At 33.2% G+C, this 20894-nt stretch overlaps 1 protein-coding gene and 1 non-coding gene across 3 annotated transcripts in view; one reads left to right on the top strand and one right to left on the bottom strand.

The window, feature by feature from the left end:
• Positions 1–20894, top strand: part of slc38a4 (solute carrier family 38 member 4) — a 34229-nt gene that overhangs the window by 7995 nt on the left and 5340 nt on the right. Inside the window, exons 1-13 of one of the 2 annotated variants that reach the window (XM_058774358.1) lie at positions 22–172; positions 5126–5250; positions 5439–5526; positions 5609–5724; positions 8356–8429; positions 8508–8600; positions 8686–8767; positions 10760–10842; positions 10916–10974; positions 12288–12545; positions 12646–12725; positions 13307–13407; positions 13569–13693. In XM_058774358.1, coding sequence (XP_058630341.1) covers positions 5147–5250; positions 5439–5526; positions 5609–5724; positions 8356–8429; positions 8508–8600; positions 8686–8767; positions 10760–10842; positions 10916–10974; positions 12288–12545; positions 12646–12725; positions 13307–13407; positions 13569–13693 — 1263 coding nt within the window. In that variant the 5' untranslated portion in view covers positions 22–172; positions 5126–5146. Of the gene's footprint in view, positions 1–21; positions 173–5125; positions 5251–5438; positions 5527–5608; positions 5725–8355; positions 8430–8507; positions 8601–8685; positions 8768–10759; positions 10843–10915; positions 10975–12287; positions 12546–12645; positions 12726–13306; positions 13408–13568; positions 13694–20894 lie in introns of those variants that run through there. The other variant, XM_058774359.1, reaches the window with a different exon arrangement.
• Positions 7902–7976, bottom strand: trnaa-agc (transfer RNA alanine (anticodon AGC)). The gene has a single exon. It is a non-coding gene; the product is annotated as a tRNA-Ala (tRNA).

The following is a 20894-nucleotide window of genomic DNA, read 5'->3' as shown; positions in this document are numbered from 1 at the left end:
GGGGAGAGGGGCGGAGCCTCCAGCTGAGTGGTTGACTTAGAAGCGTCCTGATTGGCTGAGGTGGGCCCTCCCAATGCTCTTTAAAGCTTCCACTCACCTCCAGGGCTAAAAACCGAAGCTCATCCTTGATCTGTGAGCACATCTAGTGTCCTGCATCTGACTGACTCTCATTGTGAGTAACCAAACCACCATTAACACATTATAATCGGGTTAAAGCTAGAGGAGATCTGTGGGTTTTGCATTTGGTTGCTTGGTGTTGGTGCTTCTGTGTGTTTGTGTGTGTGGTCTGCGTCCAGCCGACAGCTTGAAGAATGCTGGTTCAAGCACAAACACAGACATTCCCTTTGAAGAGCGAGTGTTTCTCGTCGTAAAACACTCATGTCAGCTTCAGCTGCTTGGAGGCATTCACGAGGACAGCACAACTAACTTGGACCGGTTTAAAGCCAGTCCGCACAGGTTTCACTCAAATTGCATCTGAACAGTTTGGTTTAGATGGTTTATGTTGTTGTTACTCCAAAATGCTGCTGAAGCTCTAGAGGAGAGATGCATGAGATTACCGGAGAAATGTCTGAGATGCAGAGGTTCTCTGTTTAATGTCTTTGCTGTCAAGGACAGCCGGTTGAGGTATTTCGTCTACTGTTTTTCTACTTCTGCTTTTGGTTGTAAATCTAAAAGAGTTTTATTGTGTTGAGAGCTGCTGCAAATCAAGCTGCATTAGTCATGTGTGTTATGAGACTGTCAGATCTCAGTGTTTCTCCATGTGTACTGAAGTTAAAGGTGTGGTCGTGTTTCAACAGGGTCTGTTTGGGTTTGTTGCTCAGGTTGATATGCTCTCTGCTGGTTAGGCTGGTTTTACAAGGCTGGAGTTTGTTCTTAGACTTGATGTCTAACAGCTGAAGTTACATGAATGGTGTTTAAATGCTTAGTTCAGGATCTTCTATCATGCTATGCTGCACTCTGTGTTATTTACATTTCTTCATATAGGATAAGATCTAAAGCTACCTGCAATTGAGGAATGTTGATTAATAGTTTAATAAATAGTTGTAATAATAAATAGTTTTGGTTTTCATTGGAAATGTAAACAAAAATGATAATTGCACATTAAAAGAGAATGATTATCAAAAATGCCTATTTTTGATAATGCAGTAATTAAAAACTTGGTACAAATAAATGGTGCACTGAAAAAAAAGGTATAAAAACAGTTTCTAGTACATTTCATAAATCATTGCCAAGAAATGGCAAGTACGTTGAATTACATGACATTTTGAAGTCTGAAATAGTATTTTCTTGTAAAACATACTCCAAATCAGGTTAAATAAAATAGGTCATAAAAGCTATAAATTGTCTAAAAAAGTATCTTGTATATGAAAAGTAATATTATTATGTCTCTGAAATTATTCTAACAATTGTTTTCTATGATTTTAGCTAATAAAAGTTGTTAACATTGCAACAACAACAACAAAAAGATTGTTTTTGGAGTATTTTGACATTTCTAAAATATTAAAATGTCCAGTTTTGTTGTCACGATTATAATGTTATTTAAAGGTTACAAAAACTTTCTTACAGTGTTCTACTGACTTTAATTTCACTCAAAATTGTGTTACTATAACGTGATTATTTGAAGGTTACAAAAACATTACTTACAGCATTCATCAAGTACAATAACATCATAAGGATGTTTTGGGAGTGTTTTCTCTCTCAAAGTTAAGTTATAAGAATATTCCATAAACATTACTTTAAGAACAATTTGTCCCAAAATGTATATAACTTTTAAAAAATGTTGTGAGGATGTTCCCTGTTAGTTTGCTTTTTTAACAACTTCAAAAGTTTATTTTTTAAAGCGTGCTTCAGTAATTCGATCGGGTTATTTGGATGTTGGTGGACACAGACCAGCATCAGATTATTCTTTTCAAATGAATGATTAAAAACAGTTTCACATTAAAAAACTCAAAACAGTCAAGCTAAGATTATACAACAAACATTTCTGACTTAATGAGATGAATTGCTGTAAAATCATTCTATATTAATGCATTGATTTGCAACATTGCATGAGCAGCCAGATAAATTAATTATTAATATTATTATTATTATTAAATGAAGCATCGGTGTGTTTAAACATTATTGCTGTTGTTTTAAGAAGCAGTAAGTGTCTATATGTCTAACAGTCCAGCCGTAGTATGAATGCACACAGTAAAAACAGTTTACTCTCTGTAAAACTCTTCTCATGTGTAAATCCAGTAAATTTATCTGCGTTTATTCCCAGTCCTGTGGAATATTTCCATGAGTCTATAGTTCAGCAGTTTCTCTGGCCACGTTTATGAATCCGATCAATGAGGGCTTTGTGTCGGTGAAGAGGAGCATTGTGGGTAATTGGGTGTAAGAATGGTTTGGCGGTGTTTTGGCTTATTAACTGGCTCATCGGAGTCTTATGTAATGTTCTCCGTCCTGCTGGACGCTCAGGAAATGGTTTGTGCCTTGCATGGGCTGGAAATAGCTGACCTGAGGCCTGTGTGCGGTGTGCGCTCGTAACAGGTGTGTGCCGGAGCGCGGCTAAACACGGCTGATTCCAGAGCTAGTGCGTCATGGAGCGGATCAGACACAGATACATGAGTCCTCAACCCAAACACTGAACAAACACAGCCTTTATGTGGAGCTGGAGCAAAACACTGAGGCCTGCAGTAGCACTCAACAGGGAATAAACGCCGAATCCAGCAATAGTGACGTGTGTGATTTGTTAAAGATCTGAGCTGCTAACTACAGACTGGAGTTTTAGTACCATTGAGAAACTGTTATAGTTTTTATTAATATAAAATAGTCAACATTTTATATAGTCATAGTCATACACCTAAAACCAAAATGTGCTCTTGTCTACTTTGATGAACTTTTTTAGTCCACTTCAAATGTTGACTACTGTATTTTCTGTTTTTAGTTAAAGATTTTGTTGTGTTTTGTCATTTTTATTTTTTATATGTCTGTATAGTTAAATTTTTTCAGGATTTGTTTATTTTAGTATCATTTTATTATCAACTGAGAATGAGAACTAGCTGAAATAAAATTGTTTATTTTACGTTGTATTTTATTTCAGTTAAAGTTTAATTTCAAGTTGCAAATAACAAAACAAAAAAAGTTTATAATCATAATAGCCCACGGAAAGGCCAATTTATTACTGTTATTGTGCATTTTTCAGAGTTGTTGTGCTGTAGTAAACTGTACTATATATCTTATATATGAAAAGTATTATTATTATGTCTCTGAAATTATTCTAACAATTTTTTTCTATGATTTTAGCTGTTAATATTGCAACAACAACAACAAAAAGATGAAAACTTAAAAAGTTCTAAACTAAAATAATTGGATGCACTGAATCATGACTGAAACAGTCATGGAATGAAAATGGAAATAGTGAATAAAAATTTGACTAAAAATGTATAGAAACAAATATAATATTTTATATAATATATATATATATATATATATATATATATATATATATATATAAATATAGAACCAAAAATATAGTAAGTAATATATAATATTATATAGATAATAATACAATATAGAATATTATATAGAATAAATTAATATATGATAAAAATAAAAGAAATAATAAAAAAATTATTAACCTTGCAACTGACAATAGTTCAGTGTTTCTCTCTCTATTAATGTGCAATTAACATGTTAGCTCAAACTATAGGTTAGGGTAGGGTCGAACTAGTGACTTTCTGAGCCTGAAAATAGAAACTGATAAAGACAGAAGATCTACATGTTCTTTTATGAACCACCATGATGTTGGAGCCATGGCTTATCAGTTGTTGAGCTCATGCAAGCTCAAATCTGGCTTGTAGCATTAATTCATTTTGTTTAATAAAAATGTCAAAATGGCCAAGTGCCATAACAGTCCGCTCTAGACGGAGAGTGACGTCGAACTGTGTTCACTGTCCATGGGTGAAAAATCGTGTTGCTGGCGGTCCTTGAAACTGGTGGGCAAAGAATCAGCAGAATGTCAATATTGTAGCACTAATTTGTCTGTCAAAAATATGTTTTTGCCCAATTTGTACTGTCAAAAGACAACGACAGCAATGGACCCAGTATTGTATTGCTTGTTGAATGTTAAAATGGCAATACGTTTAAAAACAACCAACCCTGAAATGGGTGGAAAACAACATCATGACGTGTTTTACGTCTAGAAAAGGCCAGGTTTGTGTTGTGTTGAGGTTATATTGATTGATTTATCACATGCTCAAGAGTCCCAGTCAGTACATTTGGCTCCAAATGTGGTTGACTCGTTTTTCAGGGTCAGATGGCGTAAACATATGAATAGTTAATCTGCCAGAATTTGGACGTATAAACTCATTCTTCATGATTAAAAAAGAAGACACTGGGAATAATGTATCAAGATTATATGTGAGCTGCTTCTTGGTGCTGATTCTAGCTAGGGGCGGTCGATATACTGGTAGACACTATTAACCAGTAGAGATTTTTGACTATCGTCTTTATCGCGGTTATGCACTCACTCACGTTGTGGTGTGCCATGGTCACGGAAATGTATCATTTGCACACATTTTTAAGCATTGCGGTTTAAAAATTAGTGATTTGAGCATTTTTAATGCAAACAACATTAAAGAATGAATGAATCCACTGCTCATAGAGCGCATGAATATTTTTGTTGCTTTATTGGCCGTGAGTAGTTAAATACACATACTTATATGTTAGAAAATGCCCATCTTTGTAAGTATCCTCATAAACACAGTCATTTAAGTCTTAAGTGAATGTAAACAGCTGAGAAAGAAAAGCATGTGTAACAGTGTATTGGATCCGGATATTCAGTCTTAAAGTGACAGCAGTCTAATATTTATTTTCTCTTTTTTCCTTCTTTTTTTTAAGCTTGTATTAGTTTTTCTGTGATATTGACAGTGGTGACAAGAATTATGAAAATTCTATGGTATCAAAAACTTTGATATCGTAAAAACCTTATTAAAAGCAAATATAACTATATTGTGATATATGTCGTTATCGTGATATAAAATTGCTCATATCGTGATATAAGGTTTTGGTCATATCGCTTACCCCTAATTCTAGCTCTAACCAAACTTCTCTGGTTCTTCTTCCACTTCTTTTCCCAAAGACGAAATCCTTATCTGTAAACATGGAGCGTATGGAGCTGAAGAAAGTGATCATGGAGGCGGACGATGAAAGCAGCGTGGACGAACGCTTCACGCCCATCGATTCAGAGAAGGCCACCATTAACAGGTCAGAGTCACTGTTGTGTGTTTAACCCTGAAGCTGTTTGATGTCCACATCTAGAACATTGTGATGCATAGTTTGACGGGAAATGACAACATATGCTGACATATTTATGCATCGATTCATCATGTAACAGCAAACATACAGAACCTGCGAAATGTCTTAACATGGTGTGTTTGTGTCGTCGACTGCAGCTCACTTCTGGATGAGGATGACACAGAGAGTCAGAAGTTTCTCACCAATGGCATCATGAAGAAGAAGAAATATGAGGAAGAAGAATATGTAAGATCCTTGTTCTGAAGCTCATTAGCATATTCATTCTCTCTCTGGAGCTGTTGGTTAACTCTGTCTCTCTGTCTTGCAGCACCCGGGTCACGCGTCGTTTGGGATGTCCGTCTTTAACCTCAGTAACGCCATCATGGGCAGTGGTATTTTGGGACTGTCTTTCGCCATGGCCAACACTGGCATCGTACTGTTTGTGTGAGTATCTGTGCTCAGAATGATGTGGAAAGTGGGAGGGGCATGTATCAGCTTGGCTCATGAATATAAATGATGTGCCAGAACTTTCAGCCAATCCTAATCCTAGACGTGAAAGGCACTGGTTAGCGTCATTGCTTCTTTCTTCACTAAATAGTTAGTGTAATTTAATGTAATAAAATAAAAATAATACAAATTTTAAAAGAATTAAAAAAAAATACATATAATAATAAAAATGTATAATGATTTCAAAAGTTTTAATAAACTTGCTATGGCCTGAAAATGTTATTTATTTATTTATTTATGCATACTACAATAGTTCAAAAGTTTTAACTTAAAGCAGTAAATAAAAATGTAAATAAAAATACATAAAAAATAAATATATATATATATATATATATATATATATATATATATATATATTTAGTTAATGATATGATCATTATTTTTACTGTCAGGACGTAGCAAAAAAATGTTTTTATAAATTTTACACGGTTTTAAATTACCCAAAACTGAAATAAAAATAAAATAAAATAAAAAGAATAAACACCACAGCCCTGTTTGTAGCCAAAGTGGTACTTCCAGAAACCCCTGGAGTGGTTCTTATCAAAGAATGTGCTGGCGATCTCTCTGTCGGGACGGCAGGATTTCTGTGACACACTACACTGCACATATCATTAATAAACTATATGGCTATATTTAGCTCAGCGTCTGATGTTCAGTGAGGGGTTAAAGTGAGTGTGTGCGAGTGCGAGTGTGTGAGTGATGGACAGCAGTCAGCTGTGAACGGCCAGCAGGAGGAAGCACCTGAGCGTCACCTGAGCGTTCAGAGCTAAACCTCGCATCGCTCATTCATTCTCCAGCGCTCGTGTCAGACGGTTATTTCTGTTCGGTGAGCCGCGGGAGGCCGGTGTCGAGTGACCGGACCATCATTAACCGATTCTAGAGATCCATCTTTCTTTCGCTCAGTTTGTGTCTCGCTGCAGCTGAGCGTGAATTAGACGTGACAGTGCTTTATGGGTTTATATGTCATTCAGACGGTCTCTTCCTGTCCAAGCTGGCGGTCCTTGGCTAAAATAAGCTGAATTGTGGACTAGATTTGCTGATAATTAAAAATCCTGCTTTAGAAAAGCTATATGTTACCAATGCATATCTTCGACTTTAACATCCACTGTTGTTGCGCAATATTTCGAGTCTCGTCTGTAAGTCAGATGTTCTTCAGCATGTCTGGGATCGTCTTATATCGTCTGTAACATGTTGTGACATTAACTGAGGTTTATTTTTGAAGCGCTTTCTAAATGCAGACTGCACATATGTGTCTATGCATTGACCACACACACAGTGCTAATGCTAACACGCTAATGCTAACGATCCTCTCAAAATAAGGTCAACAGATTTCTGCAATGGAAACCATCAGTTGTTGAAATATCATTGAAATCTGACTTGTACTGCTATCAAAATGAATAATTGTTATGATCTTTGTGGTTCAAATTGGTTTTAATGCAAATCACTAAAATAGAAAATAGTAACCACTGCAAATAACAAACACATCAAAACGGTATTTTATGAAAGCAAAATTATGACCGTACAAAACTGTAACTGTATAAAAAATTGCATGATAAATAGTTTAACATAATAATAATAATAATTTAAAATATTTAACATTTTCTAAGAACGTTAACATGTCTGTGATTAAAGGTCACAAAACAAACATTTCTTACAGCATTTTATTAATTATTTCTTTATTTTTACCCAAAATATAGCGTTATTTTAATGTTTATTTTTAATATTGTGCAAAAATGAGATTAGAACGTTATTTAAAGGTTACAAAAACATTTCTCACAACATTCTACTAACTTTATTTTTACCCAAATTATCATTTATTGTTCCTGTGGCTCAGTGGTAGAGCATTGTGTTAGCAGCGCAAAAGGTTGTGGGTTCAATTCCCAGGGAACGCACATACTGATTAAAAAAAAAAAATGTATAGCCTGAATGCACTATAAGTCGCTTTGGATAAAAGCGTCTGCTAAATGCATAAATGTAAATTTATTTTCAATATTCTACAAACGTTATAATGTCCAGTTTTACATTTACATTTACATTTATGCATTTAGCAGACGCTTTTATCCAAAGCGACTTACATTGCATTTAAGTTACAGTTTTTACATTTGATCAGCTCTTGCTTTCCCTGGGAATCGAACCCATGATCTTGGCGTTGCTAGCGCCATGCTCTACTATTTGAGCTACAGGAAAGCCTAAAATAGAAAAAGTTTTCATGTGATTATAACATTATTTTAAGGTTATAAGAACGTTTTTTACAACATTCTACTAACTTTATTTTTACCCAAAAACAAAATGTTATTTTTTATGTTTATTTTTGCTATTTTAAAATGTAATAAAAATAGAACATTATTTAAACGTTACAAAAAAGAATGTTCATCTGATACAAATAACATCATTCCGAGAATGTTGTCAACGTTGTGAGAACATATCAGATATTAATAAAGTTACAAGAATGTTTAGTTGTAACATTGCTATAACATTTAAAAAGCGTTGTGAGAACGTTCCCTGTTAGCTATGCATTTGAACACATGATATTTTAAGTTTATTTTATGTTTCCTTCTGTTTTTCCAGCATTCTGCTGCTTGGAGTCGCTATCCTGTCGCTGTACTCTGTTCATCTGTTACTAGTGACGGCCAAAGAAGGAGGTGAGCTTGTCGAGAGATCATAAACACACATCAATATATGAAACGTGCATTTGATGCTATAATATCCTCTGGCTACAGGCTCGCTGATCTATGAGACGCTCGGGGAAAAAGCGTTTGGATGGCCGGGAAAAATGGCAGCTTTTGGATCAATAACTCTGCAGAATATAGGAGGTAATGATGCTGTATTTAAAAGTAGCTTGAATCTTTAGTTTTTAGTGTGAGTGATGTGATATTAATGTGTTTGGCTCGTCTTCAGCCATGTCCAGCTACCTGTTCATAGTCAAATACGAGCTGCCGGAGGTGATTCGAGCTTTTCTGGGGCTGGAGGAGATCTCTGGGTAAGACTCAGTGATGATTAATGAGGGTTTGTGTCTGCATAACAGAAGATAAAAGCATAAGAACTGATTTATGATGGAAATTTGTAGCAGTGTGAGTTGATTGGACAGAAATATGGATCGACGCATCAATCAAACGTGTAAAAAAACCCGCTACATATATTTAAATTATAATTTTTTTAATTATTTGACTATTATTTAACAAAAACTAAAATGTGTTTTTGTTGTGGATCTCTCAATCGAGATACATGATTTGCACTTTTCAATTAAATGTTTGTGAGTTGTTTAAAACTACGTTGCAAAATTGATATCTTCCTCAGTGTTTGCCATTACAAATATCTAAACGTACTTAAATCAATCAATCATCCTGAAGTCTTGATTTCTGAAAAGTGTATTAAAATGAAGTTTATTTTTTTTAAGATCAGATTACTTTTTAAGAATACACTTTTGTATGTTAATTAAATTAATATTTACATTTTATATTTATTTTAAATAGATTATAATAATTTGTTTATGTAGTATTGTTCTACTTTAGAATATATTTTAATAAATATATAAAATTTAAATATATTACGACTGAAAAATGCATCAAAATTAACTAAACTAATTTATGCTTAAATATTTTTCTGACCCCATTGGCAGATATTTTGTCTTGTTTTAATCATAAACTCACTCAATTCTGATGCATTTCTAAGAAAACTGGACTTGCGGTAATATCTGATGTCATTTTGCTTCTCACTTAAATACATCTTGATTTAAGGATGTTTAGATATTTGTATCGGAAAATAAGACAAAATACTGAATAATGACACTTTTGTCTTTTGTAGAGCTTCTTTAAAGCTGAAACTGAATCATTGTATAATTTTTGACATTTTACAACAGTGCTTTTTTACTGAAGCAGCTTTGAAACAAGCTATGGTGTATAAAGCGCTATAGAAATAAAAAGCATGATATCAATACAATCACAGACCTGAATCTACATTGTACAATGTATTTAAAATACATTTGTGACCCAGGACCACAAAACCTTAAGTCTTAAGTGTAAATTTTTCAAAATTGAGATTTATACATCATCTGAAAGCTGAATAAATAATCTTTCCGTTGATGTATGGTTTGTTAGGATCTGACAATATTTGGCTGAGATACAACTATCTGAGGGTGCAAAAAAATCTAAATATTGAGAAAATGGCCTTTAAAGTTGTCCAAATGAAGTTCTTAGCAATGCATATTACTAATCAAAAATTAGGTTTTTATACATTTACGTTAAGAAATTTACAAAATATCTTCATGGAACATGATCTTTACTTAATATCCTAATGATTTTTGGCATAAAAGAAAAATTGATCATTTTGACCCATACAATGTATTTTTGGCTATTGCTACAAATATAACCGTGCTACTTAAGACTGGTTTTGTGCTCCAGGATCACATTTATTTCATACTAAGTACAGTTCAAATCTATTAACATATTTACTAACAGATAACTCGAGACTTTAAAAATTATAATGAAACTTTACTTGGCATATTACTTGTGCACAATGCACTTTTTCTTAATATTTAGTCTAAAATGTGTTTTAATGTCACTTTTGAAGAGGATCTTTAAATAATATCAGACTTGCAATGCAAAATATTTAAAGTGTACCTGAAGTATACTTTAGCACAATCAAATGTACTAAGTATATCTTTAATTGGAGCACTTCTGCACAATTAAAGTGCATTAAGTACAAAACTAGTTGTTCCGGTTTAGCAGACTTTAAGTATACCTATATATAATTGCAGGAGATTTTATTAAGTATGTAAATATAAAATGTATTTGTAGTATACTTGGCATGAAATAAATGCATTATGCATATTTATTTTTCAGTAGTGTAATCAAATCGCAGTCGTATTGCGGCATGTTTTGAGATATCGGCAGATATCATATTGCTGACTAAGAGCATTGATGTGGGATTGAATGGTGTCATGCTGAAAGGCCTGTTCTGGTTCTCTGTGCAGTGAATGGTATCTGAACGGGAATTACCTGGTGGTGTTTGTGTCTATCGGCATCATTCTGCCGCTGTCTCTGCTGAAAAACCTCGGTAAGACTTTGCTCTCAGAGTTTGTGTTTGTGATGTTGTAAAGTGTGTGTGACTCTCGTTCTCGTCTCATCAGGGTATCTCGGGTACACCAGCGGCTTCTCTCTCTCATGCATGGTGTTCTTCCTGGGAGTGGTACGTTTACTCAGCTTTACATGCCATATGATTTACAACGTTTCCGTGTCAGTAAGAATAGTTCAGTAAAATTGAAAATCATTTACTCAAACCAGTGCTCATTTACTATTATTGAGATATTATTGTTTTTTTAATTTTTTATTTAACTTTTTTTAGTGCGAAGCATGGCAGATTAGAGTTCACTATTAAACATCACTATTAAAGTTTAGAAATTAGTTTTTCTTTTGATTTTTTTAATGTTAATTTTAGTTGACATTTTAGTATTTTTTATTAGTTTTTATTTCTATGAACGTTTTTTATTTTAGTTATTTTAGTACATCAAGTTAAACTAAGTGAAAGTTTTTATTTTATTTCTAGTAATGAAAATTATTTTTATGCGTTTAGTTTTAGTTAACTGTAATAATCCTGCTCAAAACCATCAATCACTTATTTTAGTTAACATTTCAGTCATTTTGCTGTTTTTCATAATAATAATAATAATAAAGTTATTTTAGTACATCAAGAAGCTAAATTTATTTTATTTTTTTTCAAACAACGAAAATTTGGTTTTAGCTTTAGTAAAATATGTTTTGAGTTTTAGTAAACTATAATTACTCTGTTCAAAACCTTTAATAACAAATTTTAGTTAACATTTTAGGATTTTTGTAAATATTTGTAGTGTTTTTTATGTCTATGTATTTGTATTACTTTTTATTTTATTTTGAGAACATCAAGCTAAACTATATATTTTTTAAAAAGTATATTTATTATATTTTATTTCAAGTAACAAAAATGTTTTTTTAATGTCTTTTAGTTTTAGTTAATGATGATAACCCTGTTGAAAATGATAATAACCCTATTCAAAACCATCTAATTTTAGTTTAACATTTTAGTAATCATGTTTTTTTTTTCCATTGTAGAAGTTTTTCTAACTTAGAAAAGCTAAACTAAATTAAGTTTATTTTTTTATATTTTATTTCAAGCAACAATTGTTTACGCTTTTAGCTTTAGTAAACTATAATAACTCTGTTCCAAAGCTTTTATAACAAATGTTTTTAATGTCTAAATAGTTAGTTTTAGTTATTTTAAGAAGGTCAAGCTAAACTCAATTGAAAAAAAGTGTATTATATTTTATTTTATTTAACGTTTATTTTATTTCAAGTAACAAAAAATGTTTTTTTTATGCTTTTAGTCAACGATAATAACCCTGTTCAAAATCTGTTTGAGTAACTTTTATTCTCTGGACCACAAAATATGATAAAAACGATGGCAGGACTCTCTTTCAGGTTGAGCTATTTCTTATTGCAGTGTTTGTGTACTGTTGTCATTCTCAGCTGATCTATAAGAAGACGATCCTGCCGTGTCCTCTGCCGTTCTTCTACCAGCACGAGTCAAACATGAGCATGAACGGCTCGGAGGCTCTGGGTCTGTACACGCTGCAGAACGCCTCGGCGCTGGCGTATATCTCTGAAGCTCAGCCGGATCCTCACGGTCCGGCGCACGACCCGCTCCACAGCGCCGTCCAGTTCACGCCTCACCCCGACGACCACCAGGACATGTGCACACCCAAATACTTTGTGTTCAACTCACAGGTGATGCCGCAGACCATATTAAACAAACATGAACCTGTCAGACGAGTCGCTGTGTGTGGAAAGAGCCTCACGGCGTTTGCTGTGTTTGTGTGTATTTCAGACCGTATACACCGTTCCCATCCTCGCCTTCGCCTTCGTCTGTCATCCTGAAGTTCTGCCCATCTACAGCGAACTCAAAGAGTGAGAAAAACTTTGTACATATGCAAAATAAAAATAAGAAAGCATCAGTGTAGTCAGATTTATACTGTCCAATAAATTAAAGACTAAAACATAATGCACCAATGTAGAAAATTGCCTAATTACAGGTAGTTATTTAAATAGTGTGTGTGTGTGCATGTTTATGTGGTTTACGGGGACACAAATTTGTATAATGACATGGGTATGACAGAGGTATTACAATGTGAAGGTGGTTTATGAGGACACTGCCTATGTCCCCGTAAATCAAAAGGCTTAAAAAACATACTAAATGGTGTTTTTTTTTATCTAAAAATGCCTGTAGTCTCCTGTAAGGGGTAGGTTTAGGTGTAGGGTTGGTGTAGGGCAATAGCACATACAGTAAGTACAGTATAAAAACCATTACGCCTATGGAGAGTCCCCGTAAACCACATATACCAACATGTGTGTGTGTGTGTGTGTAACACACACACACACATACTTGAGACATACTTTAGACATTTTGAATCACATAGAAAACACATTTTCCTACCCAGTTCTTCTCATATATTTTCTAAAATACTCACGTGACTCCTCGTGTTCCTCAGTCGCTCTCGGAGGAAGATGCAGACGGTATCAAACCTGTCCATCCTGGCCATGCTGGTGATGTACCTGCTCTCCGCTCTGTTCGGCTACCTGACGTTTTATGGTACGTTACAAACACACTCTTCTCATACACACCTCCAGCGCCCTTCCATCATTACACTTACATTTATCCAAAGCGACTTACATTGCATTCAAGTTACAGTTTTTACATTTTCTCAGCTCTTATCATCATGACACATTCCACACTCTCTGTCTGTCTGTCAGATCATGTCGAGGCAGAGCTGCTTCATACCTTCACAAAGGTCTACAAGTTTGACACGATGCTTCTGCTGGTGCGTTTGGCTGTGCTGACGGCGGTGACGCTGACCGTTCCCATAGTGCTGTTCCCCGTGAGTCAACATGCTGTCCTTCATTTTGATACAAGTGTGTCTGATGCATTATGTTGTTGTATTCATGTCCTCTTATTGAGGTTGTAAATGTCCACCAGAGGGCGCTGCTCTATTACAGTGATTTTGTTTTTTTCAGCTGCTTACACACATTTTCAAAACTTTGCCTCTTTTTTTTCAAAACTTTACAAACAAATCCAAGAATTGCACTCACAAAATGCAAAATGCCTCACGTCTCTTGCAAAATGAAGCACTTCATTCAAAATATCACAATCTACCTTTCATAATACCTTTGCTATAATATTAATTCCTGTTAGATTTTTGTGTGTTACATAGAGAATTGTGTGTTGTGTTTTGCAAAAAGAGTTTTATGAGAGTCAAAGGGCGAGAATTAGCGTATGGTTTTGCAGATTTGGTGTGTGCTTCTGCTGTTTCAGAAACTGTGACAAGTAAAGATTTTTTGTGTAAGCAGTTGAAAAACCTTTTAGATTATTAGTTTTGGCAGCCTTCAGTGAGAAAAATATTTTTAGTTAATTTCCACAGTTTTAGTGCATGTGTCTTTTGCTACCATTAATTAATGACACCATATTAATCAGTATCATATTGGCCATCGGTCACCCTGTTCATTAGAGATCAGAACCAGCAACAACTATTGAAATATCAGGTAAACTCTTTTAAACACATTTGATCATATTCTGCGCATTTCAACCTTGATTCAGCACAGAAAAAGAGTCACAAGCTGGATTGGTCCAGGGTTATTATAGTTAAATAAAACTAAAACCATAAAATCATTACTTGGAGAAAAAACAATGTTAACTGAAATAAAATATTAAAAAAACTAAAACTTATTTAGTTTCAGCTGGTTGACAAGGTAACGTTTTTTGTTTTTGTTTAGTGTAACTTTATGTACTAAAATAACTAAAACTAATAGAAAAACAAACAATTTTTTTTTCATTTTATTTGAACAAGAAAATTTAAGTGAAAACAGAAAAACAAAATATAATTCAAAATATTAATAAAAACTATAAATATCAATGATACTAAAACTATAAAAAATACATAAAAATAAAATGAATGTTATAAAAATAAAATATAAGAACACCTACCAACTTTTTACTTTTTAAGGCAACATTTCTCATTTAACTTGATGTACTAAAATAATAAAACAAATTTAAAAAACAAATTAAAAAACGTATTAATTAAAAGTATTAAAATATATAAAAACTTTAAAAAAGACAAAAACTAATAAAAATGACAGAAACTAGAAACATTATAGTATATCAGTGACACTAAAATCATAACATTACTTGAAATAAAATAAACGTTAACTGAAATGAAATATATTAACGCTTAAACTAAGCTAGTTGCTAAGGCAACATTTCTCATTTTTAATCTAACTTGATGTATTAAATAAGAAAAAATTAGACATTTAGGGAAATAAATAAATAATAAAAATGACAAAAATGCACAACAAAATCAAAACCTTAAATAAAATGAGTGAAAACAGAAAATAAAATCCAATTCAAAATGTTAACAAACTACAAAAGTGTATCAGTGACACTAAAATAACATTTTAGTTAAATGAAGAATGTCATGTGACAGGCAGAGGGCGATGGAGAGCTGCTTTCGCTCAAGCCCCGCCCACCCCCTCCCCTCCCCTCCCCTCTCTCTCTCTCTCACACACACACACACACACACACATGAGGGAGGAGCGATCAAAGCCAGTGGAATATTACCTGATGCAGTGCAGTGAGCTTTATGCTGTTGCAGCATGTGTCCACCGGAGGCGCTATAAACACACAACCCTCCTGCAGCTCCGAGTCAGATCAGCTTTTCACTGGAGACTGACATGTGCTGGTGTTATTTGATTAGTTTGTCGCAAGCCATTTCATCTGGACCAGGGAAACCGCTTCGCATCAGGCGGCCTGTGTAAAAGAGCACAGTTGAGCTGAGGCCTGTTCAGGGGTCGGAGAGTTTGTGTGGTGTGACATTTAGTGTTTCCAAGGAGTTCTTGGCCTTCGAGTTGCTCTTAAATGTCACGGCCTTTGTGTGCAAGATTTCTTTTGTTTTGTCTGAGGGCCAACGGAGACCTTGAGTCAGATGCGCAGACGACACTCACTAACAGAAACAAGACGGGCAGCGATACGAGTGAGCTGTTTTATTCTGAATGAGGCGAGCGATGATGAGCGTTTGCTGATTATATAAACCTCATTCAATCTCAAATCATGTGACTCATGCGCTAATGAAGTCATTCAGACTCTAATTAGCTCATTATTCACAAAGGCTTGCTAAATTCTGGATTTTTGCATGAATAATCTGTTCAAATTATAAAATTAGCTTTAGTTACTCATCTTTTTTTTTCTTGTCTGCTCAATGAAAGTCAATGGGGACTTGCATTGTGTGCATAATAAACATGGTTATTTTAAGGTGTCCTTTTCATGGTTGTTATCATTAACTAATATTAATATCTTATATATATATATTATTAAAATAAATGTAAATGTAAAATGTAATGAAATGTAGAAATGCAATGTTGCAACTAACCAAAATAAATTGAAGCATTAAAATGTCTAAATGGAAATGCAAAGATAACATTAATAATAATAATACATGTAATCTAAGTATTAAAATATAAACATTTTAATGTAAATATTTAAACGTAATAATAATAATACAATGAAACACAAAATTAATACAAATTAAAATAAAAAATATAAAAAACAAGCATTAAAATTACTAACTGAAATCAATCAATCAGTTAATCTGCACTAAAGCTTAAAATAATATAAATTAAACCTAAAAAGAAATATTTTTATTTTTTATTTGAAAAATAAAAATTACAAATGCATATCAAACTTACTAAAAATTGGAAATATAAAAATAGCTAATCCAAGGTAATAATAAAACTATAATAGTATATAAAAATACTAATATAACCCTGGTTCGTGTTGCAGTGTAATTCTATACTTTAATACTGAGTAATATTGATTAACAGTGTGTAATTACTGTAAGGTTAGGGTTTGGTTTAGTTGCATGCAATTATGCATAATTTACTGTTATTACTATAGTGAGTACATGTAACGTGTAACATGGACACTTTAAAATAGTGTTAAACGCATTTTTCAAAATATCTTTGTCAGCCATGTTTTTTGTTTCCATTTTCTCAAAAACTCCCTTTATAGTCATATTAGCAAATGTGTAAAATGACTGACAGGCCCAGGGTGTTTCTGATTGGCTGAGACAGGGTGGGCCGCTCTTAAAAGCTCCATTATGAATTCAGGACTGTATCAGTTTCCTCAGGACACATGTTGGATTGACATTCGATGCATGCTGTTCCTAAAACTCTAGCACTGTGCTCTGAATCAAGGCTCTTGGTCATCAGCACCACATTTGCTACACAAGCAGCGACAGGTGCGCCGCTTTTGTGCCCTTATAAAGGACCCCGGGGCCCTTCAGCTCCGGTTTCACTTGTATCAGATGCTTGATTCAATGAGGCCACGTTCTCGCTTCTCCTGATGAACGCATCTGTAGATGGACAGTTTGATTTATTACACTTTCAGCAATCTGCCGTTACAAATGGGTTCAAGGAAAATATATAAATTGTTTACATTTTTTAATATACATTTTTAACATATTATCTTTTTTTAATATCTACTTATTATTTTATTAATTTATTATTAATTAATTATTCAGAAAAATTTAAAGAATATATTAATATTTTTTAATATTATTAAAAATACATATATAATTTTGTACATTTTAAATACATTTTAGCAAACAAGTATGATACAATTTTTACTATTACTTGATATTTAAATAATAGAATTAAATGATTAAAAAACTATTAAAATAATTTAAATAATAAGGTTGGATTATAAATATATTAATACATTATTATATGAATGCATATATTTTAACTTATAATTTAAAATATATCTATATTTATTAATTTATTAATATATTTATAACATAATATTGGCATATAAAATGTATAATCAATTACATAATTCAAGAAAAAACTTTAAAATGTAATTATAAATTCTATATGTAAAGTTTAAAAAAAGTTCTGTATGCATTTTATAAAATAATGTATATAAAAATATAAAATGTAAATAAAAATATAATGTAATTATATATAATGTTATTTTTTTAATTATTAAAAATATATTTTTTGCCATTTATTATTAAATGTGTATATATACTTTTTAATTCACTTTTTTTAATATATATTTTTATTTATTTTTTGTTATATTTATTACGTTAGTTTGTGCTCTGACCTTTTGAGGTCAGTGCAGCCTGGGGTCAAAGGTCACGTCAGAGCCTATGAGGGTCAGTGAGCTTCAGTCACATGATCACATATGATAGTTTACACCCGGCTGAGAGTAATACTACAGCTCCATACGTGAGGCAGAGGTTACGGCTTTGCTTGAGTGTGAAAGCGGCTGCGCTGTTCCTCCTCCAGAACCACATGGGTTTCTCTGACAAGAACTTTGTGTTGTTCCTCTGCAGTGGCGCTCGTCTTCTTCTGGTTTTGTGGTTGATGACTGATCTCTCTACTTCTGTCTTTGTGATCTCAGCAGCTATTTTTGGAGCAGTTTCTTTGAAACTAGCATGTTAAGCTACTTATTCCAAGTAATTAAACAACACAGAGGCTGGAAATGTAGTTATCTGCACTACAATCAACAGGCAGATAACTACACTGAAGCCATTGAGGGCAACAATATCTTACAGACATGTCTTAGATTACAGTATTTGTAAAGGTGGTCTGTTTTCATGCCACAAAAACAGTGACCTCAGATTTGAATTTGGACGTGTAAATTAACACAACATACTACTGTATTATATTACTATATACTCTTGTAACAAGGGACACACTGTACAATACTGCATTAAAAACAGCATTTAACTACTAATACTCAAAAGTTTCGGATTAGTAAGATTTTTAATGTTTTGAAAGTCTTCTGCTCACCAAGGCTGCATTTATTTGATCAAAAATACTTTAAAATTGTGAAATAATATTATAATTTAAAACAACTGTTTCTGATGTGAATATATGTTAAAATGTAATTTATTTCTGTGATGCGCAGCTGAATTTTCAGCATCATTACTCCAGTCTTCAGAGTCACATGATCCTTCAGAAATCATTCGAATATTTGTTGCTCATTTCTGATTATTGCTAATGTTGAAAACAGTTCGTATGTTTATGGAAACCGTACTTTTAAGATTCTTTGATGAATAGAAATTTCAAAAGAACAGGATTTATTTGAAACAAAATCTTCTGTAACATTATAAACGCCTTTGCCGTCACTTTTGATCAATTTAATGCATCCTTGCTGAATGAAAGTAATAATTTCTATCAGTTTGCTTGAGATTAACCATCTAAACGAACTGAAACGAGTTGAACTTCACTTTAAAGAACGTGTGAAAACAGAGAGCTGCTGCACTCTTAAAAATAAAGGAGCTTCACGATGCCATAGAAGAACCTTTTTGTCTAAATGGTTCCATAAAGAACCGGAAGAACCTTTCTGCTTCACAAAAGCTTCTTTATGGTGAAAGAAGGTTCTTCAGATTATAAAAAGGTAAGAAAGAGATGGTTCTTTGACTGAATGGTTCTTTGTGGAATCAAAAATGGTTATTTTATGGCATCGCTGTGAAGAACCTTTTAAGCACCTTTATTTCTGAGAGTGTGTCGCTAGTTAAGTTTAGAGGTAAACAGGAGAGACGTGACAGTAAGTCTCAGACGGGTCACTGGGAAAATGTCTGCGGTCAGCGCAGGGCTCCAGATGCGAATGCTTTGAGGCCGGACTGAAATGTGGCACCCAGGTGAAGGCTAGAAAGCTCAGCTTTATGTTAGAGTCACAGAGCAGTGTCTCTGTTAAAGGACCGTCTGATCAGAGATGCTTCTGCAACACTACCGCTCTTTAATGGACTCCGTCTGCTCTACGCTTCTCTAATGATGTGTTATGAACCCGAGGTGTTTTGAGAGGCTACAGATCAACCAACCTGTACTTATTAAACCATATCGGAGAAATCGATTAATCAACTTTGTCTGCTAAAGCGCTTCTGATGAAATGAAATGAGTGCACGCAAAAGAACCACCATATTTTACCGGACTGCAGTTTATAATGGAAATAGACATTTTTACTCACAGATATGATTGACTGATGTATTAAAAAAAATGTTTTGTATAGTTTTTTTTTTTTTGTTAATTGTATGATGCCATTAATATAACATTAAGTCTTGCTGCTAACGTGATGTAAATAAATAAATAATTGCTGCAGCAAGAGTTTAGAGGTATACATTGCAAAAAAAAAAAAAAGGCTTGTTTTTCAGTAAAATATCTGAACAATCTTAAATCAAGATAATTTTACTAGAGAATCAAAATGACAAGATATTAAGTCAAAAATACATCAAAAAAAAAATCTGCTAGTGGGGTCAGAAAAATTAAAATTTCCTATTTCTTGATTAAAAAATATTATATAATTTAATATTTATTGTTTTAATATGATATTATAATCTAAAATATATAAATACCTATTTTAATATAAGATTTGTATTAATTATATATTATTATTATAAGTAGTAGTATTCAATTAATTATTTAAATAATTTATTTTTAATACATTTTAAGAATATCTATTAAAGATAATATATTTCCTAATTTGTTAATGTTATTAAAAATACATCTATTTTTACATTTTTACAAACATTTAGTTGAATATTTGCTTCTTAACTAAATGTATTTTGATTTAAGAGTGTTTAGATATTTGTACTGTAAAACAAGTCAAAAATATTAAATGAGAAAATATTTTTTTTTGCGGTGTGAAATTGTGGACAGCAACTATTCAGAGGGAAAAACTGTGAATTTGAAAGTTTATTTAGTCCATTTGTCAGGAGTACTAGATGTGCTGAACATGAACTGAAAGCAACCAAACGGTTTCACAGGATCTTAAAAGGCTCTTGCTGTCATTCGAGGAACATCTGATCTGTGTTCAGTGGCTTCGCTGAAAGTGTATGTTTAGAAGTTGAAAGTCCGGGCTGGTTTAAAGCGATCTCTGCTCGAGTGATCCGTGTCAAGCTCTGTCAGTCAGATGGTTATCCTGCTGCGGCTGCTGCTGCTGCTGGCTGATGCAACTCTACCTCACACTTACACTGGTAATCCTGTCTCAGGCTCCGCCCCCGTGTGTGTGTGTGTGTGTGTGTG

This window comes from Onychostoma macrolepis, chromosome 04 (genome assembly GCF_012432095.1).
Source record: "Onychostoma macrolepis isolate SWU-2019 chromosome 04, ASM1243209v1, whole genome shotgun sequence".
In the NCBI taxonomy this organism is placed as follows: domain Eukaryota; kingdom Metazoa; phylum Chordata; class Actinopteri; order Cypriniformes; family Cyprinidae; genus Onychostoma; species Onychostoma macrolepis.
The sequence above is the reverse complement of the archived record's forward strand: the minus strand, read 5'-3'. Positions and strand labels throughout refer to the sequence as shown.